Source organism: Vulpes vulpes, chromosome 10 (assembly GCF_048418805.1).
Source record: "Vulpes vulpes isolate BD-2025 chromosome 10, VulVul3, whole genome shotgun sequence".
NCBI lineage: Eukaryota > Metazoa > Chordata > Mammalia > Carnivora > Canidae > Vulpes > Vulpes vulpes.
In genome coordinates, this window is record NC_132789.1 from 6,172,841 (window position 1) to 6,199,865 (window position 27,025).

Consider the following 27,025-nt stretch of genomic DNA (forward strand, 5'->3'; position numbering starts at 1 on the left):
CACACTTTAGACTCAATTGGAAGGAAACTGTTTATTCGACACAAAGCATAATTTTTTTCCCAGAATATGACTTGCTTCCTTGGTTTTTTAGATAACCCCCCCATAAAATGGTGGTGGGGACTATTCTTCAAAAAGAAGAAACACCCCGGCAACATCAGCCACCCCATGCAAGTGTTTTGTGCAGTTCCTCAGAAATAACTGAAGTCCAAGGATGAGGACACTCAGGAAGATCAGGTGCCTGAAAACACTAAGGAAACTTAGAAAGCCAAAAATCAAGTATACCTCAGTATGTTTAGGTTAAAAAGTAAGTATAAAATAGCCACAGAAAAAGCTTGAAGTTATAGGTAACCCATTAAAATAAATATTCAACATCTATTTATTTACACTTAGTCTTACACTCTCCTGTTGGACCTAAGGGCCAATGAGGTCGGAATAAAATATTCATGAGCATGAAGCCTCCCCTCTGTCCCAGTGCCAGAACTGTCTGGCACTCAACAAAAGCATGTGTGAGCCGTGCCGGGTGCGGGGCCTCTTCACTGTATTCCCTGCACTCCTACATGCCCCAGAGCCAGCATCAGCAGTCCTCTTCCAAATCAGAGATCCCCAAATCTGCTGTCGTGACTGTTCCCTTGCCACTTGAAAACAACCCCTTCTCAAATTCTTCCTCAGTAATTTTGCCTTTCTTAAACTTTTTCAAGAGCCTCGTGTCGTTAAGAAGTTCTTCCATGTCCTCATCTTCGATATCAGAACCCTAAGTGCAGAGCAAGAAAGCACATTTCTTAGCAATGTGTTCCCATAGCAACAACACACTCTCACATCAGCTTCCACAAACACACCATGCTCCCTCCTGAGTCACAAAGGAATACAGCAATAGAGAGCCCCATGCAGCTACTACAAGATGCTACCTTGATAAAATTCACTCAGATTTCTCAGCTGAGTATTCAAGTAATAAAAAGTGTACCTCTTCCCTCTTCCTTTTTTCATTCATTCTTTTCTTCTTCTCCTTTTTGGCCTTCTGCTTTGACCAAGCTTTATTTTTTATAATATTTTTCCTCCCTTCATTTTCTCTTTTCTCTTTTCTTTGTCGCTCCAGTAGTTTCTGCCTTTGTTTCTCTCTAATTTTATCTTTAAATGGAATGATGTCTGTGTTAACATCTGCAGGCACGAAATCTGGAAACTGCCGTCCCCTCAGTTCTGGCATCTTGGGCATCCGCAGCAGGGCAAACCCTCGAGCAAGACTAGCAAAATCAAGATCTAATTAAACCAAAATGGCAGAGTTAGCACACCCAAAATAAGGTCAGAAGCTCCAACCCCAGGAAGACGCCGTTCTGACCAAATGAGCTAATCGGGTTCATTTCAATTAGATTTAAAATAATTACATTTTTGCTGAAAAAGAGTACTTGGCAGCCACTTTGTTCTGTCTACACACAAACCCTAGCAAGACTTCTTTTAAATTCTAGAAAATAACCCTGATACGTGCCTAACATTTTTTAAGGCCTGCAGGTATTACATGAAGTCCACCTTACCCTTTAATCTGAAGATGAGGTTGCATTCGTGCTTTGCATAAGCCTGGACATATGACACAAAGGCCTTCATGCCCTTTTCAAACACAGCTCTGTCGGCCAGGGCCATGGACTTGAGCTTTGGAAGGAGATCTCCTGTGTTTTTCTGGAGTTTCATCTCCTGCAGGGGACACTGCACACAGACCACATGCTCACCTCCAAAACCCCATCAGAACCAGTGCCAATAAAACCAAAGGCAAAACAATTCACTGTAATCTTTAATCAGAGGCACTGAAGCCCAAATTCCCAAGTATTTTGTTTGGTCTGATATTTTTTTAAAGAAAATTTTAAATAAGTTTTACATAACAATCCTGATTTCTAGTCGGAAAATATCCAACCCAAGTACTGACAGCTGAAGCTGAGCCACCTTAAATGGAGCATGCCTCCCCATGGCCTTTAGGCCAGCGTGGTCCCTGTCCTTCCATCACCACCTGGCCCCTGAGAGTCTGCAAACTACCCCCCTAACTTCCGGACCACTTGCTAGAAAAGAACTCTACACCAAGTCTCCTGTCACTGGGCATTCTATATGAAAAAAAGAGACCACTTACTTTTTGGTTAATTTCAAGGAAAGTGACATAGGACTCTTCCATGGGAAGGAGGAACACGAGCGCGCTGCCACCGTGGCCAATGCGGGCTGTGCGGCCACAGCGATGCACAAAGGCACTGTGAATGCAGGATGGGAACATGTTCACCATGTGAACAGTGGGATGGAGCACAGACCCAGGGCCACCAGACTCCATGGCTCAGCCCTATCCCTGCCCCTCACTAGGGTCACAAACACAAGAGCTGGCAGGTAAACATAGATGCAAACCAGTAGGACTCTGCAAGACACTTAATGTGAACTACAAAACTTTCAAATATATGCCTATCTGATAACAAAAGTAAAACACAGTCCTAGTAGAAAACTAGCAGACAAAAGTACAGGAAAGTGGCCTGTAAGCCCTCCAAGAAGTAACAATTATTACCACTCAGGAGGCCTATTCCCCTGGATTTTCCTATGTTTGGAAACATTTATGAGAAATATATGTTTGCTTTGGGAGAACAAAGGAGACTTTCATATATGGTGTTGTGTGTCGCTTTCCTTTAAGCATCTGTAAGATACATTTATGCAAGACCTCTAAAAAGCAGGTGAAAATAATGAATTGCTGCATACTATGGCATCACTAATTTGACACACCAATGAGAGTTCACCTGTTCACCCATTTTTGCTATTTAGAGTAACATTTTGAGTACCTCAGTGGCTCAGTCAGTTAAGCATCTGCCTTTGGCTCTGGTCATGATCCTGGGGTCCTGGGATGGAGCCTTGTGTTGGGCTCCCTGCTCAGCGCGGAGCCTGCTTCTCCCTCTCCCTCCCCCTGCTGTGCACTCACATGGGCACTCTATCTCAAATAAATAATAAATAAAATCTTTTTAAAAAATAACATATTGATGAACATCATTATGCAGATCTTCCTCAGAATTTGTGGGGCCACATTCCTGCCAGGGAGGGTCACATTCTGTCACACTGTACCTTGCGCTGCTGGGAGGGTCATATTGCAAAACCCAGTTTACTTCAGGAATGTCTATTCCTCGAGCCATGACATCCGTGCACACTAAAATCCCACTAGAAATTGAGAAAACATCGTTCTGAGCAAGGGGGCCACCAATGTTATCACCATCAATTCTTACTGGCCTCTGTACAATAACAATAACACACAGTTTCAGAAACTCTCGCAGAAGCAAGCATTCAGTAATAACATTTTGACCTCCTAAGGCTCTTTAGGACTCTCCCAATTTCCAATGGAAATGGGAAGTAGCGAAAAGACCAGGAAAGGATTTTTTAAATTAGCATATTTAAAACAAAAAAAAATAAAATAAATAAAATAAAACAAAAAACTGCAGTGAAATCTAATCCTGAGGTGTAACAGTCCATTCTATCACACTGTCTAGAAGAGTGCATTTAACAATACAGCCAGGATGCTCAGTGGAAAAGCAGGGAAGTGTGACTTCTACACACAGAATCAATTATGGTCTTTGTGCAGTGACCTGACAACAACCCACAAGACCTCAATGAGCTGCTCCTCTCCACACTCTCCACCCATTCAACAACAGGTATCAAAACCCCCTAGCCAGGCAGTGGGCCAGTTACTGGAAAATCCAGGAGTGAACAAAACACACAGGTCCGTATTCTCAGAGCTTACGATCTCACAGCGAAGCTGGCAATAACTAAAGACATCAGTGCAGCACAGCATGACGGGGTCAGGCCAGGGACATGGGCTCCCCCGCAGGCCACACAGAGCAGATGTGATAACTGGTCAGAGGAAAAGAGGGCTGCAGGCAGAGAACACAGCCTACAGGAGGGCTGAGACGCAAGGTCCTGCCAAAGCATACAGTGAGCTCCAAGGCAGCAAACCCACCTTTGCAATTTGCGGAACTCCATGAAGATCTTATTGCGCTTGTGTTTCATCTTCCCGTGAATGCACATAATCTTCACACTCTTCACCAGGGCCTCCAGGGCCTTTCCGTAGTATTCCACACAGGCACAGGTGCTGCCGAGAGGGGACAGCAGGCTCAGAGTCACTGGCCACTTAGGGTCCCCTAGTGCTAGGGGAGGGAGGTGGCGAGCACCAGAAGTAGCGAGATGAGTGGATCCCCTCTGGGAGAATAGCTACCAACAGCATCCACACTAAACTCCAAATCTGAAACTTTATGGAGTTCTGACCCCAGGACAAAACCCCACCATGTCAGATGCTGGGCTGGCTGCCTTTAAAAGCAATTCCCAGCCACCTCCTCCCTAACCTCCCTGTACAAACAACAGAGGCTGGGCCAGCTAGCTGCACACTCATTTCCCTTGCCTCTCCGGAGGTGAGTGGCTCCAAGTGACTCACCTTTGGCCCCTAAAGATAAAGCTTGAGTCAGCTGGGGAGGAGGGGTTTCTGAGAAAGCTTTCTGATCTTCTGATGTGAAGAATGCCCTTCCCACTCCCTCTGCCTTTTCTCCTTTCTCTGTTTTCAGTGCAGATGGGAAAGCAGGCATGACACTGGCCATCTTCAGACCATGAGGGGACAAACAGGAATAAAAGGCCAAGACAGTCACAGCAACACAGACCTGGACACTGGGGAGACATAACCCAATGTCAGGACCTGCCTAACCTCTGGCTTCCTTTCTACAGAAAGAAAATAACTCCTCCTGCTTGAGCCACGAAAGTTCTGTTTTCAGTTATTTGCAGACAAAAAACATTCCTGAGAAAATCCCAAACCTTAGGGCTACATGTATCTGTGCACTCCAGATGTGGCTGAACCCGATTCTCCTACCACAGGACCCAGAAGGATTACCTGAAGAAGATCAGGTGTTTTTCCTGCTTATGATTTCGAAGAAAATGTACCAGCTGGTTAAATTTCTCATCTGCCTTACATACCTGCAAAGTTAAAAGGAAAACCAGTAAGATTTTTAAAATTTATAGATGATAATAATCTCTTTAGCTATTTTCATATTTAGCCTTAAATGTTAAGGAATCTGATTCTCTCCACTAATCGAATACACTTTCTTCAGTATGTTAATCACCCTGCCTAGATCAGAACAGGTGGTGCTGACAAAAGTAAGTCACAAAGTCATGGAACTAAAAAAAGAACTAAAAAAAAATCAAAGTCATGGAACTGAGAGACACACAGTCATCTAATGCAATCGTCCCCAAATCCCAGTATACAGACAGGGACCAGACCAGCTATACCCAGCGTAGTTTTTTTTGTTCTGTTTTTGTTTTTTACATAAGCTCTACACCCAACATGGGGCTTGAACTCATGACCCCAAGATCAAGAGTTGCAAACTCTCTGGACTGAGCCATCCAAATGCCCCCCCCGGGGTAGATTTTTTTTTTTTTTTTAATGTAGATTCTTGGGCACAGCATATAAATTCAGTAGGTCTAGGACTGGACCCAAGAATTCATATTATTTAAGAGCCCCCTGGAGATTCTGGTACAGCTCCATATTCAGAAATCACGAAGATGAACAGAGGTTTCCAGAGAGGAATGTACAAAATTTGAAAGACCTCCTTGGAGACAGACTCCAGTCCCAATATAATCAAGTACTCCATCGAGGCCCCTAAATTGGAGACATTTAAACCCATCTGCATGTATTCCTTCTATTTTTACCAAAACCAAATTCTCAGTCTGGAATTTCTTCCCACACACTCCTCCATCTTTCTAAATGCAATCACTGAAATGAATACAAAACAGCAGAAAGCAACAAGAGCCACAGTGGGTGTCCAAAGTTAACAGTTATTTGTACTTACTATGTACTAAGCACTGGCCTAATGTGTATTAATCCTCATCACAATTATGAAGTGGGTAGTACTGGAGCACTCTTTTTACAGGTACATGCATCTAGTTTAATTAGTAAGGGACAAAGCCAAGATGTGCACCCAGGCTTTGTCCTGGGCGGTCCTGCTCCAACACTCGCTCCTAGTGATGCACATTACCTACAGACCCCTCCCTCTGGCTGGGAAAGGCCAGGCTCCTTTAGTAGCCTAGCCCAGAACTGTCAGCAATAAGGATGACGCCCCATGCAGGTGAGCCTGCTGGATTTCAACACCACCCTCGAGGCAGTTGCCCTAGAGGCAGTACCACGTTGTATGATAGACCCTAGTCAGCATTATCACTAAACGGCAGAATCAGTAAGGACATCCAGTGCGCACCATGTAGTAGTTCTCCAGGCGGGAAGGAGTTTTCTGGGTGCTGCTGGCAGCTACACCCTTCTCCTTCACCGAGATCCGGACAGGGTTCCGCAGGCCTGCTCTCACCAGGCTCTCCACTTCCTGTGTCTGAGTTGCTGAAAAGAGGCCTGTTCTCCTCTGCTTTGGCAAAAACTCCAGGATGGTGTTGATGCTAAAAAAAGAGGACTCCAACTTAACCCTTTGTTTATCAGCATCATCAACAAATACCACTTATGATACTAAACAGGTATTTTAAAAATTGGGAAAAAAAGCCATCACAGTATTTACACTAGACATTAAACAGGAAAAAAAAAAAAAAGACATTAACCAGGGGATAAAATTATGAACAATTTTTATTTCTTCTTTATACTCTCATTTTTCTAAGTTTTCTCCAATTTTTTTTTTTTTTTTTTTTTTTTTTTTTTTAGTTTTCTCCAATGTTAACACGTAATTATACTTTTATCATGTGAGACAATTAAAAGGAGAGAATGAAGGTAAAACAAAAAACTTTTTGGTGGGGGAGTGGGGGGCTGGGGGGCTGTCAGTGAAGCATTTGCCTTTTGGCATAGGTCATGATCCTTAGGTCCTGGGATCAAGCCCTGAATCACTTTTCCTTCTTCCTCTATTCCTCCCCCTGCTTGAGCACTCACACTCTCTCTCAAATAAATAAAATCTTAAAAAAAAAATAACAAAAAAAGTTTTGAGACTAAAAACCATGGAACTATATATATTTTTTAAGATTTTATTTATTTATTTATTCATGAGAGACACACAGAGAGAGAGGCAGAGACACAGGCAGAGGGAGAAGCAGGCTCCATGCAGGGAGCCTGATACGGGACTTGATCCTGGGTCTCCAGGATCACACTCTGGGCCAAAGGTGGCACTAAACCACTAAGCCACCTGGGCTGCCCAGAACTATACATTTTAAGTAGGTGAACTGTATGATATAGGAATATATCCCAATAAAGCTATTCAAAATACCAACATACACACACACACACACACACACACACACACACAACTTCAAAAGAAATCATGAAGGAAAATGCATCTTAAGAAGTAGAAATGGAATTAAAACTGTGTGGTAAAATTTGAAAGATCAAACAACTTAATGACTTGAAATTCAAATGAGGCCAATAAGGGCAGTCAGTAAGTGGTAAAGGAATTCCACTTTGCTCTCCTTTTTGCCCACCATAACCCAAAGCCAGCGAAGCCCATAGTCCAGTACCTTGCCTCAAACCCCATGTCCAGAAGTCTGTCTGCTTCATCCAACACCAGGACCTCCAGGGACTTCACACAGCTAGCCAGATCCAAGCCCTCCACCTTCCTCCGGAACATGTCCTCCAAGCGGCCTGGAGTGGCCACAATGATGTTCCCACTTTGAAAACACAGTAAACATTTGCCATACTCTCTGGATCTTGGGAATATCTGTGATTCCAAAAACCAAATTTTGTAACCTCCACCCCCAAAGTCATCTAAGTTCCAGGGAGGGGAAATACAGCCATGAATGAGGATAGAGGGCTAAGGGCAAAAGCCAGGACCATGAAGGAGACTGATGGGTTCTGGGCCAAAAGCCAGGTCAGAGTCAGCACACGCTGGCCCACTGGCCACATCTGGCCTCCACCTGTTTTTGTGACATGTCATTGGCACACAACCACACTCATTCGTTCATAAGTGGTCTTTGGTGGCTTTCACACTACCACAGTGGAGCTGAATACTTGTGACAAACCATGTGGTCCACAAGCCTAAAATATTTACCATCTGTTCCTTTACAGAAAAGGTTTGCTGACCCCTGACCTAGAACAAGCTACTCAACCACTCTACACCCCTGGTAATTCATCTATAAAATGAGAATGTTAGGGATCCCTGGGTGGCTCAGCGGTTGAGCATCTGCCTTTGGCTCAGGGCGTGATCCTGGAGTTCCGGGATCAGGTCCCGCATTAGGCTCCCTGAATGGAGCCTGTTTCTCCCTCTGCCTGTGTCTCTGCCTCTCTCTCTCTCTCTCATGAATAAATCTTTTTTAAAAAATAATGTTAACAGAATTAGAAAAAATTTTACATTAAAGATCACAACCAGGGATCCCTGGGTGGCTCAGCGGTTTCACGCCTGCCTTTGGCCCAGGGCGCGATCCTGGAGTCTGGGATCGAGTCCCACATTGGGTTCCTGGCATGGAGCCTGCTTCTCCCTCTGCCTGTGTCTCTGCCCCTCTCTCTCTCTCTCTCTCTGTCTATCATAAATAAATAAAAATAAATCTTTAAAAAATAATAAAAATAAAAAATAAAGATCACAACAGACAAAACACCAAATATGGCCCCTACACACTGACTGACATACAAGAAGTTGGTTTTGTTTTGTTTTGTTTTTAAATTTCAAGTATTCTCTATACTCAACTTGGGGTTTGAACCTACAACCCCAAGATCAAGAGTTGCATGCTTCACCACTGAGCCAGCCAGGTGCCCCAAGAAGTATTTTTTCTCTTTTTTAATATGAATTACATGCCAATGGTTAGAAGTCTCGAGCTAACACATAAAAATCTGGAATTCCATTTGCTTTTTAAAAATTCAAAATCTGACAATACTGAACCCAGAACCCTGCAAGGCTATCAGCTAGAGCTGAGTATTCGGCTAGGTACTGGGCAATTCCTACCCCATCCCCACCCCTTCTCAAAGACTGGTGTTATCCTCTGCCCCCTGCAGGAACGGACTTTTTGACCTCTGCTGAAACGCATCTCATGGGACACCCAAACATACCAAATGCTCAATAGAAGCAATTCTATTAAGATTTTCCAAGAAATTGGCCACAAAATCTATCACTGCCCATTATAAATCTTATTCATGGTAGGACGGAAAAAAATCCAAAGGGCTGACAGCCACCACATTTGCCAACATCCACATGTTTATTAAACACCTGTGTGTGCTCAGCACCAAGCAAGGCTCTGCAGATACAATGCTGTGGGACAGCACCCTGACCTAGAAGCCTGCCTGAGGACACAGGGATGCTGGCCCACACAGTGCTCTAGAAAGCCAGGTCTGTGCAGCAGCTAGCTCGTGGGGAGGCGGCAGCAGTGGAGAATGGTGGTCTCGCAAGCCCTGTACAGACATCAGTATCCTTCCTAAGGACCAGCAGAAGCCACTAAAGGGTTTCTAATGAGTGACATGACCCAACTGACATTCTGAAAAGGCCACCTGGGTTGCTCTGTGGAAAGTGGGTTATAAGATGGCAAGAGGAGAAACACAGAGGACACAGGGTGGTTTAGATCAGAGTGGAAGAGGTGGCGAGGGAAAGAAGCAAAGGGCTAGAGATGTGTGCTCTGGAGGGAGCATGTAAAGGATGTTGGTGATGGTTAATGGCGTGCGGGGACAGAAGGGACAATGAGGTATCAAGGCCAATTCCCAGACTTCAGGAGAAGCACAAAGATGGACAACCAGGAAACTCCAGGTGACATGGAGATTTGGGGACAAAAATCAGCCATTCCAGACACACTTGCAACAGCAGGGAAATGCCCAGGAGATGCCAGGCAGACAAGCAGCTGCCTGCAGGTCTGGAGCTAAGGCTAAGGTCAGGGACCACCAGGAGCGAGATGAGACCACTTAGAGAGCCCTGAGTGAGAAAAACAAGGGCCCTGAGGCCTGCCTAGTCAGTCAGCCTGGTGGGGGGGGGAGGGGGGGGGGGGCAACACCCCAACTTCTTTCTCCTCTGCAGGGCAGGACTCACTGAGCGGGAAATGCTCATCAGGGCCTTAGGGGAAGGGCCAGCAGGCAAAATTCAAAGTTGGCCTAGAGAATCAAACTTTTGGGGAGAGCAGGTTGCCGAAGGGAGTGCTCCCCATTAGGCCTACACCATGTATCACCTCCTCTTGGGTTCAGGGCCAAAAACAAGCAAGGAAAGGAGTGGAAGCAAACTTACCCTTGTTCCTTAAACCTGGAAACATCTTCTGCGGGATTCCTGCCTCCGATCCAGAGAATCTGGCTAAAACAAGAAACGGGTCTTTGAGCAGGTCAGGCAAAGTGGTCAGACAGCCCACAGCTAACAGGGACACTGCATCCAACTTACCTGAACTGTGGGAAGGACTTTGTGAAATGCGCCAGGACTTCATCTACCTGAATAGCCAGCTCTCGGGTGGGTGTGATGATGATCGCCCCGACCTAGCCATGTTGGGGGAAGGAAACAGTGAGCAGAGCACAGGACTTACAGAGCTGAACACACACACCAGGACCATCCCCCTCGCAGAGCCAAGTTCCCAGAGGAACAGCACTTCCTGGGCTTCTTCAGCGGCCAGTCACAGTGCTTATCAACGACTTTTCTGAATCACAATCAGTTCAAACACTGAAACACTCTCCTGTAGGAAATGCAGAGTCAGGTTCCGAAGAGCCTCTGGTCATGTTTTGTCGATCATAAGCAGGCTGGCTTTACGTGTGCTTCTGTTTATTTATTTTTTTAAAAGATTTATTTATTTATGATAGACAGAGAGAGAGAGAGAGAGAGAGGCAGAGACACAGGAGGAGGGAGAAGCAGGCTCCATGCCGGGAGCCCAACATGGGACTCGATCCCGGGACTCCAGGATTGAGCCCTGGGCCAAAGGCAGGCGCTAAACCACAGAGCCACCCAGTGCCACCCTGTGCTTCTGTTTAAAGACACCTTAATTAATATAGAGTTGAATTATCAACACTGAATTCGCTGCCAGTTGCCTTTACGCTTGAGGCCATTTTAAACATTGAAATAACTAGCAAAAAATGCAAATATCACAACAGTAAACAGACAGTGAGGATGCCTGTTTACAATCTGGGAGCTCAAACAACTAGGCAGAGCATTGCCTTGTTCAGACTCAGCTGGGAATGTGCACAGCAGGTGACTCAAATTTTTTGCTACTCTGCACAAATCTATGAATGAGGGAAAAAACACAGTATTGATCTGGGGAGCCACAAATAAATTTTTTAACAAGTAGGAAAATTCACAAATACAATATCTGCAAATAGGGAGGGTATTTTTTTTTCCCAATCTTTTGACCCACTTCTTTCAACTGTGAACTCTATAAGGACTAAGTAAAAATAAGACACTGAGCTATCCTCACCTGATTCTTTTTTAACTTCTCTTCCCTTCTCAGAAGAATCTCCAGAATGGGGATGACAAAAGCGAGCGTTTTGCCACTACCTGTGACCTGCCAAGATGGAGAAAATTTGGTTTGCTTTTCCTCACAGTTCATTCTGCGGGGAAAACAGGAGGACAAGCTGCATTTCCAGGAGGTACTCACCGCCTCTGCAGCGACATCTTTGTTTTTCATGAAGAGAGGGATGGTTGCAGACTATAGAGAAAGAGATGCAAAGCACCAGTTAGAGAATCCCAGACTTCACAGAGGTGGCAGAAAGACCTAGGAACACAGTGGGTGGCCTGGTTCACCCTGGACCCCACCACAATGCAGACTCTGGGTAGAGTCACCACAAGGTATCCCAGGGGTACAGCCACAGTGTCTACAGACAGTGTGGAGGAGACAGCAAGCTGGGATGATTTCTATGCCCTTGGGAAACACACAACAATGCCTGGAGACCCAGAGGAGAGGGCATGCTGCTGGAACGTAGTAGGTAGAGGAGAGGGATGCTGTTAAACAGCTGACAATGGCCAGGACAGTTCCCCAAAATAAACAATCAGCCAGCCCAAGATATCAAGAGTGCCAAGACCGAGAAACTCTGCTCTAGACCACTGTTGTCCAAAAGAAATATGATGTGACCCGCATATATGGTTTTAAATTTTCTGGTAACCACATTATAGGAAAAAGAAACACATAAAATGAGCTTTACTAATATATGTTATTTGACCTAAGAGATCCAAACTACTGTGACTTCAACATGTGATGAGTATTTAAAAGTTAACAAGCTACATTCCATTCTTTCTTCATACGGAGTCTTCAAAATCCATTGTACCTTTTGCATCTGGAGCACATTTCACTTTAGACTCACCATATTTCAAGTGTCAAGAGCCACCTGTATCTACAGACTCCCACAGTAGACGGCACAGACCCTGACTGCCAATACTGATGGCAGGGGCAGAGTCTTCTTGCTAGTACTACATCCCCAAGTTTCATCTCCAGCCTTCTCCACATCTTTCCTGAGGATCTGATGGACATCTCAACTCAGCATTTCAAAACAGAACTCCTGAATTTCCCTTGGAAACGTGTTACCTCTTCCCACCTTCCTCATCTCAGGACAAGGTACTGCCATCCACGCAGCTGCTAGAGACAAAAAACCTCTGATTCCCTCTAGATTCCTCTCTTTTCTAACTCCTCCATCTGGTCCCCCAACAATCTGAAAGCTATCTCAGACTCCACTTCTCAGTAGCCACTGCTTCCTCTCCATTCCAAGCCCCCACCACCTCTCACTCAACACTAGCCCCCTGACCTCTTGCTTCTCAAAGTCCCTTAAGTCCATTCTCTAAAGCACAGTCACCTCCCTTCCCTTCCTACATAGCTCCCCTTTGCACTTAAATATAATTCAAACTCTTCCAAGACCCTACTTCGCTCAACTCTTATGCTACTCCAGATGCTCCCGGCAAAGGCCTTCGTTCTGTTCCTCCCAGGTCACCTCCAACCCCAGGACATTTACACGGACAGTGCTCTCTGCTGGGATATCCTACCCCAATCACCCCACAACCAGCTCCTCAATCATACCAGTTTCAGCTTAGTGACACCTTCAGAGGGGCCTTCCCTAACACACCATCTTAACCTCCAGTCCGGGGCCTTACTGTCACTGTCTCATCGGTGTGTTTTAGTTCCTCAGGGACACTTATCACCTACTGAAATGACCGTATTCTTCTACTCCTTCTCCCTCCCCTGCATTAGAAGATAAGGCCCATACCTGGAGACCAACACTGCAAAATTCCCAGAGCCTAGAAAACCGGATACACAGTATATCCTCAAGATTTTTTGAGTAAATGAATAAATTGGGCCAGAACCTTCACTTAGCCCACGTAGTAACAACAGCAGGAAACATTTACTGAGCTCCCGTAAGGTGCCCATAAGGTCCCACAGCACCCCGACGAGGCACCGCATCTGCCGCGGAAGGCAGCACACAGAGGTTAAGTCACCCGCCCGAGGTCACACAGCTAGAGCCAGAGGCAGCAGGTACTCAGGCCCCAGCGCTCCCGGGGGAGGGGTCGCGAAGTCAGGGCCCTGGCGCAGGTGCGCCGCCCCCGCCCACCGGGCTCAGGGACACGCGGCAGGCACCTCGCGCCCACCCGCCGCGTGGGACCACCGGGGGCCTGGCCCGCCCCGAGCCTCCCCGAGCCCGAGGGCCCTTCCCTGCCCGGTACCTGCACCGGCGTCATGTGCGGAAAGCCCAGCTGCCCAAGCGCACCCAGCACCTGCGGGTGCAGCTGCGTCGGCAGCGACTCCCAGGAACCCTCTGTCACGTGCTCCATGGCGCACCCCTCCGCCTGGGCCCCAGCCGCCTGGACGCCACTCGGGCGCCGCCGCCGAGCACTTCCGCTTCCGGCCGCCCTCGGGACCGCCGGCAACCGCGCTCTCGCAGCAAGGTTCCGGAGGGCGGGGAAAACGCCGGGGCGGCGGGAGCCGGAAGAGCTGATCCGCCGACAGTGACGGCGGGCGGCGGGGGCCAGGCCCGAGTAGTACCGTCCGTCCCGCGCGGCCACCTGGGCTCCGGCTGCCCGTCCCTCGAGAGCAGGCATTTGGGCGGAGGACTGTGCTCCGGCTCGCTCGCTGTCGGCGCCCATCGGAGGCAGGTGGCCGCACAAGACCTGGCCAAGGGACAAGCGGATCTGGAGGGAGTGGACAGAAACGTACCCCAGCCGCGGAGCTCCAGGTCAACAGACACACTAAGGTTGACGGTGGGCACCCCTGAGTTTACCTCCGAGAAAGAGCCCCCAGCGAGTACCAGAGCTTCCCGCCCTAGTGTTCCCCATTGGCTTGGGCCACTCCGTCCAGGTACGCATTCGTGCCGCAAGCTCTCACTGACCACCTGTTACACGCTGGGCGCCGTCGGCACCGAGCTGCTGCTGCTGCGCCCACGACTTGTTCCCGTCCTTCCAGCAGGTCTTTACAAGTATCATCTCAGGAAGGCCTTCCTTTCCAAATCTAGAACCGCGTATTTTTCCTCCACAGCACTTACCATTAGTATGCCGATCAATTTACAAATTAGGTTCGTCTTCCCCACTAAAAGTAAATCCTACCACAATGGGGATTTTTCTTTAATTTCTTTACCTAGTGGCTACAACTGGCAGCACACAGCAGTCACTCAAATATCTTTGAGATGCATAAATGGGAATAGTACTCATACAGATTCCAGTCATCTCAAACTAAATGAAGTGAAAGGTAAAAGCCTGAGACGTTTCCACTGAAATGAGATCACGTCTCAAAATACCTTTGACATTTTTATAAAATGGGACTTCCACAGTTCTGAAAACAAACGTGGAAGGAAAGGGCCACACCTGCGTTTGCATTTGAGAATCTACTTAGTAGTTTTCAGACCCTTGGATGCTTTCCATACCTCTTTAACCTATCTCCAAATGAAGATTATAATAGCACCCAAGATAAGGGCTGTTTTGAGGAATAAATGAGACAGACTGCATACAGTGCTTAGCATAGTGCCAGGACATTCCACTATATTCAACAAATGGTAGTTTATTACTAGCAGACCCTTCGTGTTAACAGTTTCTAAAAGCAGAGATCTAGTTTCTGATTCCACCAATCTTCACTTGAAGGCCTTGAACAAATCATTTAATCCCTACTAAACTTATCTCCACATCCATACACCACCAGCGGAGTTAAAATAACTCTTTTTTCCAAATGAAAAGAAATACTTCAGATGTTAACATTGAATCATCAAAAGAAACCACACAAGGAAAACTTAATATGGGGTTCCTACTCACTGTCCTCAAGTTTACAAAGTGACAGACATCTATAACAGGTATGTAACTCAGAAAACACGGAGGACAGATCTCATTTCATACAGGATTAGAAAGTTGGCATTTAACAAATGTGAATTAATCATTGATATGAAACACAGAATACTGTTTTTAAAAAGAATTGTTTATTTACTGAACCTGGGGCAGATTAGATACACAACCAATTTTAAATGTACATCTTTTAATTTTGAAGTGTTTTCACACACACCAAAAAAAAAAAAAAAAATTGGCATTGCAACAGTTGTCTTAAGGTAAAATACAGTCACCTTAAACTGTTGCAAGTATTTTCACCCAAGGCTGAAAAATTGTTTATCCTGAACATGAAAACCTGTAACAAATTTAAATTAATTATATAAAACTCGTTACTTGTAGTTTTCCCCTTGCAAAGATCCAAAAAAAAGTACAAGTAACTAATATACATCAGTCACGACATAATGCTGGCTCACCCCCACACCACGACCAGATGTTCCTTTAATTTTAAACCCATCATCAGAGACCAAGAAAAAGTCATTTCATTTTATACAAAACAAAATCCACATGTGCCAAAAAAGACCCAAGAAAAACAAAAACAAAACCCTAGTACTGACAGTGACGTTCAGTACCCTAATTAAACAGCGGCTAAAATGCCACTGATCAAAAATAAAATAGTGGCTGTATATCATTGCAATGAAATCCAAGAGGCTTTATTTAACCCTTTGGCATCAGAAATCCAGATTTTTCCAATTATGTGAATGCATACTTCCTACATGCCAAGAGCAGAGAAAGTGGATGTGCCAGCATAGAAAGAAAAGAGCTACCATTGGCTGCAACACCCAGAGAACTGGCTTTAGTAGAGACTTCTTAGAAGGTTAGGCAGAAACCAAAAAATGGTTATTAGCTGCTTGTGTCATCAATTTAATTGGAGGTGATTGAGTCCTAAGGTTCAAAACACAAATTTAGGGGGGAAATGTGGTTGGGTTAAGTCTTATCTTTAAAGTCAAAACTAGACAAGTATATAAAAGTACCAACCTGGTAACACTCCAGTCAGAGCTCTGCCAGTAGGCTGGGAAGTAAATGCCAAGATTCAGTTTTTTCTCATAAGGACTCAACAAAAAGAATCTTTAATGACTTGAACTGCAGGATAAAAGATCCAAAGAATGCAGTCATTTTAGTGCACTAAGTACTATCCATGAAGTACTTTTCTGAACCGTACTTTATCATGAAAACAAAAAGAAGATATAATCGGGACTATATGCTTGTATCTCATTTACAGTGTTGGAGTTCTGACAGACCTGTATAGTGGGGCAGAATTCAAATAAGAAATTATGCCAATCAAGTGTCAAATTTTCATTCTAACTTTCCTAAAAAGGTGTTTTCCCCCAGTATCTATTAATCACAAAGAAACATAAGCTGTGAATGTACAGTTCCAAAAATAAAAATGTAGAAACTAATGACATTATTATCACCAAGATGTTTGGTAAACAGTGAATTATGATTTTGAGATCAGGAAAAGGCTTTTTAAACAACCCTCCGGACTTCAAAAAATCTCTTCAGGTAGTAGATCTGTCCCAATGTCATGGCAACTAGAACAAGAGCTTCAAAGAAGGACCAAAGGACCACTCTGCTGTTTGTGTTGTCGTTGACTGTGAGGACAAACAAACAAACAAAATTTAACCAAAAAAAAAAAAAAAAAAAAAAAAAAAGCATAGGCATCATAAATCATCCTAATCTTTAGGAAAGTAATTTTTGCACACCATTCATAGTACTCAATACTTTTTTCTTTTGTCCCCAAGCAACTCAACAAACTTAGAAACAGAAAATTTTAGACTTAAATGAGACGTTAAAGACTCATGGGGTATGGTCAAGCCTGCTCTGCTTATATATGGGGAGCAGAGAGGAAAAGTGACTTGCCCAGCTGCCCAAGTGACTTTAACCTCTAGGGTTAAAACCCATTACAACCTTCTTTCTCCCTCACATCATAATATTCCTACACTATAATTTTTTTTGCTAAATCAGAAAATTGACTTTTAAAAAATGGAGATTATTTCAAAATCATACAGCTACCTAAAAAGCACTACCTACCTGGTCAAAATGTGTCAATCTAAGTGCCTTTTACCTTAAACATTTATTCAACAAATATTGAGCACCTACTAGGTGTCTGGCAGCTGTTCTAGATGGAGGAGGTTTCTCAGTCTCCGGGACCAATCAATACTGGCAATCACTACCAAACTGGAACCAGTCTCATGATCTATCCCACTCTTAAGCTAACGATGTGATCCTTAAAGCAACAGCCATGACCACCCCTGTAATTTATTCTGCTCAATCTATGCCACATTCTTTCAACTTCTGATCAAATTCTACAGCCTTAACTTTTTAAAATTACTAGGTAGTTTATGATTTTTCTACATATGGCCAATATTAGAAACAGTTATACTTAGCAATATAGTAATGATATTAATCAGCAAAATAAATAAGTCCCATATTTTAACTATATCTATATCATTTGTAGAACATTAACGAGGTTATAATATCTACTGGATTAATAAGCACTCAGAAAGAAATGAAAAGCAATTAACATGTTCCCAAAAAGATAACTTAGTTACTAGAAGGTGTGGCTTTTTCCCCCCAGAGTAAGAAGAAACGCACACCTGGGGGAGTGGTGCCGCCGCCTCCTTCTCACCCCCATAAGAGACATACACCCAAGAATATTATTAATTAGAGCCCTAAAAATCACCAAAGCTGAAATTTTTTTTTTTTTTCAAAGCTGAAATGTTTAATACTAATTCCATAGCATCAAGTTTGCTTCTCCTGAAAACTTAGTAACCAATATCCAGCAAAACTGAAGAACTAGCATTTTAAGATTTGTGTCTGAAAGGGGAATGGCGGGATCCCTGGGTGGCGCAGCGGTTTGGCGCCTGCCTTTGGCCCAGGGCACGATCCTGGAGACCCGGGATCGAATCCCACGTCAGGCTCCCGGTGCATGGAGCCTGCTTCTCCCTCTGTCTGTGTCTCTGCCTCTCTCTCTCTCTCTGTGACTAAATAAATAAATAAATAAATAAATAAATAAATAAATAAATAAATGAAAGGGGAATGGCTGAGTAAACGCTTCAAAATATTTAAAAAATCATGTAAAAAGTATTTCTTTTTCCCTTCACTTTACCTAGAAAATGTGTATATAAGACCCTGTCCTCACACTATTCACACATTAGCCAGATCAAAAGTAACACAATATTATCACAACACTGCAGTAAAGGGGAAAAATGTCTTATTATGTTCATCTCTAAGGAATAAGTGCTGTAGAAAGATGTACAAAAAAACAAACATTTTGGGAACTATTTGATTTGCAAAAATAAACAGAATGCCTAAAATTCTATTTGTGAAAGAAATACAGGAGTATCCTTGTTCAAATTAAGTGTAAGAAAGAGTAAGGCTGGATGGATGCCCCACAGACGGGCAGACAGATCTTCCTCTGCTGCGGTCCCAAAAACCTCCTATAAATGTAAAGCCATCTGGTCTGAACCAGTTAAAATGTAAAACAATGAAAGCTCCTGGCTCTCAGACTCTGCTCAGTGCCCTTCTCATCTCCCTGGATGGCCCCCTTGGAGAGCACGGTAATCAACAAATGGGTCTCCACCCTGAGGAAGAGAAAGTGGTGATCCCAGAGAGTGAACAGATTACCAGTGGAGGTAAAGAGAAGGAATCATGATAGAAGAGGTAGGAGCACATGTATACAAGCCGTGGTCCACCTCACTCCACCCCAAAAAGTGAGAACAGGGGCTCCCACTTCTCAATTCTGTTGTGTTTACTCATTACTCTCCCAGAGAAAGGCAAAGTGTGTGCTCTAGGTCCTGAAGGCTCATTCCATCCATGGCAAGAGATGTAAGAGGATAAGGAGAACAGGAAGCACATCTGGAAGAGGTTCAGCCTGTGCCTATCTCTCTGGAGTCACTCTTCTACTCCCTACCCCAAACTCAGAACAAAGACTCCTGACTTAAACCACTTTGCATTCACAGACGAGCTTGTTCCCATGACATCTATCCCCAAGAACTATCTGGAGAATGAAAAACACTGAACCACAGCTATGGACTTGGGTCTAAAATGGTCTGTGTGTCATAATGGTACCTCTTAATTTTACATGCAAAAGCGTAATACTTAAGGCTACATCATGGGCTAAACAGGCTTTTGCAACCTAATATGGGATTCCCATGTTAGGGAATCACTGTTTCCAAAATACATTCCCTGCTCCCAGTTTACAGATTCAGGAACCCAAGCCGAGCTTCACCTGGTAACTGCCTATATTAACGAACCTAAACCTTCCATTTGAGGGGAAAAAAGCTAAATCTTAACATATAATATTAATACATTGGCACAGAAATGTCAAGTATGTTATTAAATTTTTAATAACATTTTTCCTGCTTTGGGAAAACTATTAGTTTATTCCTTAGTAGACCACTGTTTTTTTTAAAAACTCTTAAAAGCTCATGCTTAATCTTAACAGCATTTTTCAGTTTAGAATGAATGTTTCAATAATAAACTAGTCCAGTACAAAGCTCTATAAACACATACTTAAAAAATGTCTTTGCATAAGTGTTTTAAGTCAATACTTTAGTATGATAATGTTGTAAAATACCCAAATGAGGAAAATACAAGGAAGCTGTAGGGTAATACACCTTTAGGATTTCACGGCCACCAGACCACTGGTGCAAAATTATAGCACGAACTTACTCGCTCTGTGTATTCTCTCCCGAACTTCCATGTACTCCTGTTCATGCTTTACAGCTGTCATCGCCACTGCTAGCTCATTAATCATTTCTTCTAGCTTGTTCTGGTGAGCTACAGAAAAATGTAAAAACAGATTAGCACATATTTGGCAATCTCCTTTTGAAAAATACTCATAAAACAATATTCCTCAAAATATTCCTTAGAGAAGACATATAAAAGGAGCTTTTAAGAAATGGCTCGGACATCATATGGGACTACTGATGACAATTTAATTCTCAAAGCATTTTTTTTTTAAACGTCCATTCCCAGAACAGAAAGGTCATTCAGAGTGGGACACATACTATATAGTGTTTACTAACTCAAGGAAAATAACTAACCCTAAGAAATTGTCTCTAAGGAACTGACTGCTAACTGGAGAAGGAAAAAAAAAAAAGACAGGGGGAAAAAAAAGAGGAAACACAATAAATATATAAAACAAAATTCCTAACAACAATCCTATAACAATATTTAAATGAAAATCAAAACTTACACTTTAGAATCATTTAACTCCTAATGTTAATTTAAGAGCGACATCAAAACAGACTTTTTAATCTCAATGAAGCTGAGCAGAGAAAAACCCAAGACATTCTTTAAAAAATCCACACCAAAACTCAAACATTCTTCTATTGAAACCAAAGCAGTAATTTCACTACAGTGGGGAATGGCAGGCATCATAAGTGAAAAGACAAGCTCTCCGTTGCACAAGGTTTGAAATCAGATATTCTAAATTTTAGCCAAGAACTAATACAAGGTGAACTAACATAACAGTTCTGAAGAGAAAGCATATGCTTCTAGACAGTGCTATGTTATGACAACGAACATAGTTAGGAAAAGAGTACCACAAGGAAAGCTTCCCATTAGAGGGCCCCCTACCCATGTTAATGTGGAATCTCAAACCATCCCTCACTAGCTTCACTTGGGAAGCCCAAAGCACAGCGTGAAACCTTAGGAGTGAACTTTCTCAGGAATGCCATTGTTGACATTTTGGAATACATATTCTTCATTGTGAGGGGCCACTCAGTACATTTTAGGATCTTCCATCCAGCCATGAGAATCTAAAATGTCTCCAGATAGGGACATCTGGATGGATCAGTGAGTAGAGCATGTGATTCAAGATCTCAGGGTCTGAGTTCAAACACCACAATAGGTATGGAGCCTACTTTCAAAAAGTCTCCAGGTATTATCAGATGTCCTCCTCGGGGGCAAACACTGTCCTCACCTGAGGATCACTGCTTCAGAGTAAGGTTTGATTTCACAGCTTCCATTCACTGACATTAGCAAACAAGAATTTTAAATATTACAGGATTATTTAAGAATAGTTCAACAGTCACGTTCATCAGCCAACATTTTCTAACTATTTAGAAAGGACTAATTTCCAGAAAATGAATAAACACAAGCTCCTTCAAAACTCCAAATTCTCTTTGAATTAGCCAAATCCTACGCTGTAAATGGCCCTGAAAAGCAAGTACAGGAATTACTCAGTACCAAGATTCTCTAAATTCTACAAACCTAACAAATTTCAAAACCTAACAAATATTTATGATGTAATACTCTACTAACTGCTTAATATTTAGGACAAATATTACCATGTTAGTACTAAGAAACGTGATGAACTGCTGGTTTCCACAAATCATACACTGATGTACACACACTGTGCGCCACTTCCTCAATCACAAATGTGCTGGTACTTGGTAAGTAATGTATCCAGCAGGCTCAATTCAAGTTTATTGCTAGTCCGTGGAGAAATAAAAATTAATCGAACTACAACATATGGATGAAAGAGCTTCTGTCACGGTATCTAGATACAGCTGCTAGAACTGCATTTCACATCCAATCAAGTTTCAAGTTACGAAATTTCAATGATAACAAGCCAGCAAAATACCTCCTACAAAGTGAACAGCACCATTTGCCATTAGCTATGTTCAAGTAGAACTTTTACTCCTCCAGTTACAGTTCAATCTTTCCAACCCTCAGCATTCATTTAAAAGAAACAAAGTATGATGCTACTACTAAGATGTCAATCACTGTATTTCCAGTGCCATTAATAAATTAATTTTTTTAAAGATTTGTTTATTCATGAGAGGCACAGAGAGAGAGGCAGAGACACAACCAGAGGAAGAATTGGGCTTCCTGCAGGGAGCCTGATGACTCCCTGGAGCCTGGGACTCCAGGATCATGCCCTGAGCCGAAGGCTGACACTCAACAACTGAGCCACACAGGCATCCCTCCAGTTCCATTACTTTAAAGTGACCTAACCGGGCAGCCATGGTGGCCCAGCAGTTTAGCGCCACCTTAGGCCCGGGGTGTGATCCTGAAGACCTGGGATTGAGTCCCACATCCGGCTCCCTGCATGGAGCCTGCTTCTCTCTCTCCCTGCGTCTCTGCGCGCCCCCCGCCCCCCCCCCCCCCCCCCCCCGTCATGATTAAATAAAATCTAAAAAATAATAATAATAAAATAAAATAAAGTGACCTAACCTATGCCTCCCGTCAACCAAATAAAAACCACAAAACACAATCACTCTAAAACTCTAATTAGTTGTAGGGGTCTTTTTTAATTAAAAGAAAAAACACTCATGCTAACAAACTGAGGTTAGAAAGAAAAAAAGCAGAAATTAGCAGCAAACAAAATTATGCAAGACAAGATGCTGTCAAGAAGCCATCCACCTACCATCCCAGGTATCTCCACCACCTAAAGAAAAGTGTAAGATATAAACACACACAAAAATAAAAGAACAAAGTTTAACCAAACTAGTCATGTATAAAAGAGCAAATGATGATGGATATAACCAGGATTAGCAAATCAACATAATAACCTAAAACACACATAACCTACAAAAGCAGAGTGACTACGAAAAGTTGTCAGAAGAGGCAATTGTAAAGAACTAAAACATAATCTTCCAGAAACTTATTTTTGTTAATTAAGGGTCCCAGAGAAATAAAAAATTTGTATCACAAAAGTTTTTGGTTTTAAAGACAGTGAATGAACCTAGAATAAGAAATCCAAATAAACACTCCATTCAGATGAATAACAATGTACACAATATTAATTCTTGAAATGTAACAAAATCTTCTGAATGTTCAACTCACCTTCTGTTTCCATGTCTTGTCCTTTGGGGGCCTCCCCAATATCAATGGTGAACATCACTATCTTTGGAGTCATGGTAGACATCCTGTTGCTAAAACAAAATTTATATGTTCCATCCATGTGAGCAGCAAATGTGTATTTTCCACTGGACTCTCGGTCTCCTTTATAAATTCCTTTATTATCAGGCCCTGTAATCTGGAGGCAGGAAAGAAATGCACATCACAAAAGATTTAAAATCATACTTTTCGTAAGTGCTACTAGCAGTAGGATATTCACTAAGAAAATGTAATTTTCACTTAGTGACAGTAACCTCTTTGGGCTGCAGTTCTCCCACTTGTGAAACAAGGCTGGACTAGATATCCTCGCTAAAACGTCTTTCAATTCTGACATGTTTTATTTGTCCAACGTAAATACGAACCCCTAGAAACAGAAATAGTACCTTACACATGGTCTCCAACTGACTTTCTATCACCAACACACAAACTTAAATATTAATATCAAAATATGAAAAAAATATCTTAAAAACTAAGAAATTTAAGCAAGCTACACTTTCAGGTTTTCCTAATTGATTGCTGCAAACCAGTGAAAGAATCTACTTTATCTGAGATGCCAGTAGACTTGACAAAAAAAAAAGGCTAGACTGAAAACCAACAGACCTGTGTTCTCATCCATCTGCTAACAATCAGCTATTAGGCCTTGGTCAACTTAGTTCCTCTTAGAAAGCTTGTCAAATCTGCAAAACTTGGGAGACTGAAATAGTTCATCTCTAAAGCCTTAACTAATTTTACCAGTCATTCCTTCCATTATCCCCTTATCTTTGGACTCACTTGTACTGTATAATTTGTGCCCAACTCTGTTATACTGTATAATTTGTGCCAACAGCAGTTCACTGTCCAACGATCATGTTAAAAGTGAATTAAAGTATTAGTTACATCTGGTTTCCTAAAAAAATAAAAATAAAAATAAAAAATAAAAGCGAATCATTCTCTTAATTTAAAATAAAACTAGAGGAGCAAATTTAGGGACTGTGGGTTCTTGAAATAATTTGTCTTCTCCACAAATCCATCTGCAGTCATCACCCCTAAATCGAATGGCCCGACTCCACCTTCCCCCTCGTCAGAGATGGCTCACGGAGCTATCTAGAGGTTTGCACAAAAATAGGTTAAACGCTCTGGCTCTTTCTATGAAAACATTTTTAAAAAAACACAACGCAAATACCCGCCCGGCCTTCTTCAGTAGCTTTCGTTTTACTTTTTCCCTGAAGTTTCCACGTCATGCCCCAACATTAATCTGAAACAACACGGAGTGCAGCTGAAGACGCAATGGGGACCTGCCCTCGGCTAACCTCGGCATCTAAGTGCCCTGCGGGCCCGGAGCGGACACGCGGTGCCTGGCCGACAAAGCTCGGCGACAGCTTCCACCGGGTGCCCGCGGTTCAAGCCGAGAACCCAAAGCGACTAAGCAACGGCTCCGCACCGGCGGGCATCCGGGGCACGGAAGCCGGGCGGCCGCGGGACAAAAAGCCAGTCAGGGGGTCGCCCGGGCGGGGGCCAGGCGGCGGCCTGGGCCCCTCCCAGCACTCGGACAGCGGCCTCCACGGCCCGCGCCCCGGCAGGCCCCGCGGGGACCCAGCACCGCCAACCCCCGACCGGCCCTGCGAGCACGCCTCAGGCCGGGGCAGCGTGCCCGCACCTCCACGTCGATGTCCAGGAAGCCGCCCTCGGCCACCTCGAAGATGAGGCCCATCTTAGTGCCCGAGGTGACCCGCTCGAAAAAGCACTCCTCGGCATGCGCGTCGATGCTGACGAAGTAGCCGGAGGCCGTGGCCAGAAGAGCGGCCAGGAGCACCAGCAGCTCGGCGAGCGTCACCATGGTGGGGCAGGGGCCGAAGCCAGGACCGGGAACGCGGCCTCCCGAGCCGCCGCCGCTGCCGCCGCTGCCGCCGCCGCCACCGCTGCCTCCTCAGCCGCCGCCGCCTCAGCTCCGCCCCTTCCGGCTGCGCCACCCGAGGGGGCTGATGCGGGCGCCGGGGATTGGCGGGCGCCGGCAGCTGCCACGTAACGGACGCACGGCGGCCGCCGAGGGACATGGCGGCTCCGCCCAACCGGAGCCCGGACGGTGGCTCCGAAGGACCAAACCTCGTTGCTCCCACCTCTCTCCTCTTTCCCGCGCAACGTAGCATTTCACGTGGACGGTACTAAAAAGCGACAGTGTCAGGAAGGAAGCCTCCTCCCCGTAGTGCATCTCCCTCAGATTGTCCAAAGACATGGCGAAAGATCTGGACGCAGCACTAGGAGTGAGAAGTGGGAGGAGAGAGATGCCTGGGTGGCTCAGCCAGTTAGGTGGGACTCGATTTGGCCTCAGGTGGGGACCGCAGGATGCTGAGATCCGGTCTGTGGGGCTCCACGCACAGTCTCAGCCTCTGCCCTACCCCCCTCCTGTTCTCTCTCTCTCAAATAAATGAATAAGTCTTGAAAAAGAAAAAGAAAAAGTAGGGGCACCTTGGTGGCTCCGTGGTTGAGCTTCTGCCTTCCGCCCAGGTCGTGACCCCGGGGTGCCGGGATCGAATCCCACATCGGGCTCCAAGCGGGGAGCCTGCTTCTCCCCCCGCCTGTGTCTCTGCCTCTCTCTGTGTGTCTCTCATGAATAAACAAATACTTCAAAAATAAATAAATAAACCTGAAGTAAAAGGAGACAGGACTCATGCCAAGAGCTTTGAGATTTTCTGTCGGCCTCCACCTGTCACCAGGAACTCCCTAACCAGCATCAAACAGGCCTCCAGTTACCCAGTTTTCCATCGGTTTGATCCAGTTGAGATGCCTGTTAACCTTCCAGATCATTACCATCTAGCTGTTTTGTTGATTTGTGATTTTTTTAAGATGTTATTTTTTAGGTAAACTCTACACCTGAGGTGAAGCTGGGATTCATAACCCTGAGATCAAGAGTTGGGTGCTCCATGGACCGAGCCAGCCAGGAGCCCCTCAATCTAGTTTGAAAAACACACCTACCAGCTTGCTGACACATCCATCCCACTACGCATTTAAGGAGCTGAATCAGAGGAGTCTGTGAATCAGAGAAGCCTCCTGTCCCTTCTGGGAAAAACCTCCCCACCAATCTGCACGCCAGCTCCTCCTTCCACCCTAACCCCAGAACCCCTGACCATGAGTTCTAATGGGAAAAGAAAATGCCTTCAGAGCATGAGCCCGACTTCTCCATTCTCTGGCCATGGGATGAATTGCCTGCCTGCCATCCAGTACTGGTTACCTGGCTACGGTATTGAGCAGGAAAGCACTCACCACTTGGGAAACACCCTCATCCCACAGAAACCTATGGGGAAGGTTGGAGGTGGGTGTAGACCAGGAAGGGGCACAAGGGAACCTCCTGGGATATTGGAAAAGTTTTATATCTTCACCTAGTGCTTACTTATTATTTTTTTTTAATCAAGAAGAATATATACATAAGACTAAGGAAACTAATTTTGCTGTATGTATATTAATACTTCAACTACAAAAATATTTTTTTACCTTGTTCAAATCCTCCAGAGTTAGAATTCTCTCAGTTCCCCTAAAGTGCTGCTGCCACATCAGGCCCACTTAGCTCCTGCCTCCTGCTAGAACGATTTTTTGCACTTTGTTTCCAGACATGCTTCTACTCAGACCTCAAAACTCAACTCAAATGTCACCTCTTTTCTTCTCTAGAACGTCCCTAAATATACCTCTGCCAAACACTATCTCCCCATCCTCTGTGCTTTCCAGGCAGATTTGTGCAACAGAGTTACAGTTATTTACCAGTCTGCAACACTCCTGAGCCACCAGCCTTGACATATATATGTCATGCTCTTGGAGCCCACCACAGGGCCACAAAAGACCTCATTCATCACATATTAGTTGAGCTCATTGTCCTGGCCTGGGGATGAGGAGACCTGGGTGGTTACTCGGGCTTTACACATAGCTGTGTGTCCTTAATTATGTTCCATCAACTTGGAGCTTCAGTCTCCTCACCTGTAAAGAGGGGGTGACACCTCATGCCTTGCTTG

The 27,025-nt window shown here is 44.4% G+C and overlaps 2 protein-coding genes across 2 annotated transcripts; both read right to left on the reverse strand.

Moving 5' to 3' along the window:
• Positions 1 to 16: 16 nt before the first annotated feature.
• Positions 17 to 13,738, reverse strand: DDX55 (DEAD-box helicase 55). The gene is made up of 14 exons (XM_026017052.2): positions 13,554 to 13,738; positions 11,503 to 11,553; positions 11,323 to 11,409; positions 10,305 to 10,396; positions 10,158 to 10,220; positions 7,480 to 7,629; positions 6,234 to 6,423; positions 4,877 to 4,959; positions 3,959 to 4,090; positions 3,073 to 3,165; positions 2,111 to 2,225; positions 1,527 to 1,695; positions 962 to 1,254; positions 17 to 751 (listed from the first exon to the last, which is right to left on the reverse strand). Exons 1-14 carry the CDS (start codon positions 13,659 to 13,661, stop codon positions 575 to 577), a joined length of 1,803 nt encoding a protein of 600 aa, XP_025872837.1. The 5' UTR covers positions 13,662 to 13,738; the 3' UTR covers positions 17 to 574.
• A 1,532-nt stretch (positions 13,739 to 15,270) lies between these two features.
• TMED2 (transmembrane p24 trafficking protein 2) lies at positions 15,271 to 24,984 on the reverse strand. The gene is made up of 4 exons (XM_026017095.2): positions 24,682 to 24,984; positions 22,992 to 23,184; positions 19,869 to 19,976; positions 15,271 to 16,786 (listed from the first exon to the last, which is right to left on the reverse strand). The coding sequence occupies exons 1-4, from the start codon at positions 24,859 to 24,861 to the stop codon at positions 16,662 to 16,664; spliced, it is 606 nt and encodes a 201-aa protein (XP_025872880.1). The 5' UTR covers positions 24,862 to 24,984; the 3' UTR covers positions 15,271 to 16,661.
• Positions 24,985 to 27,025: the final 2,041 nt, after the last annotated feature.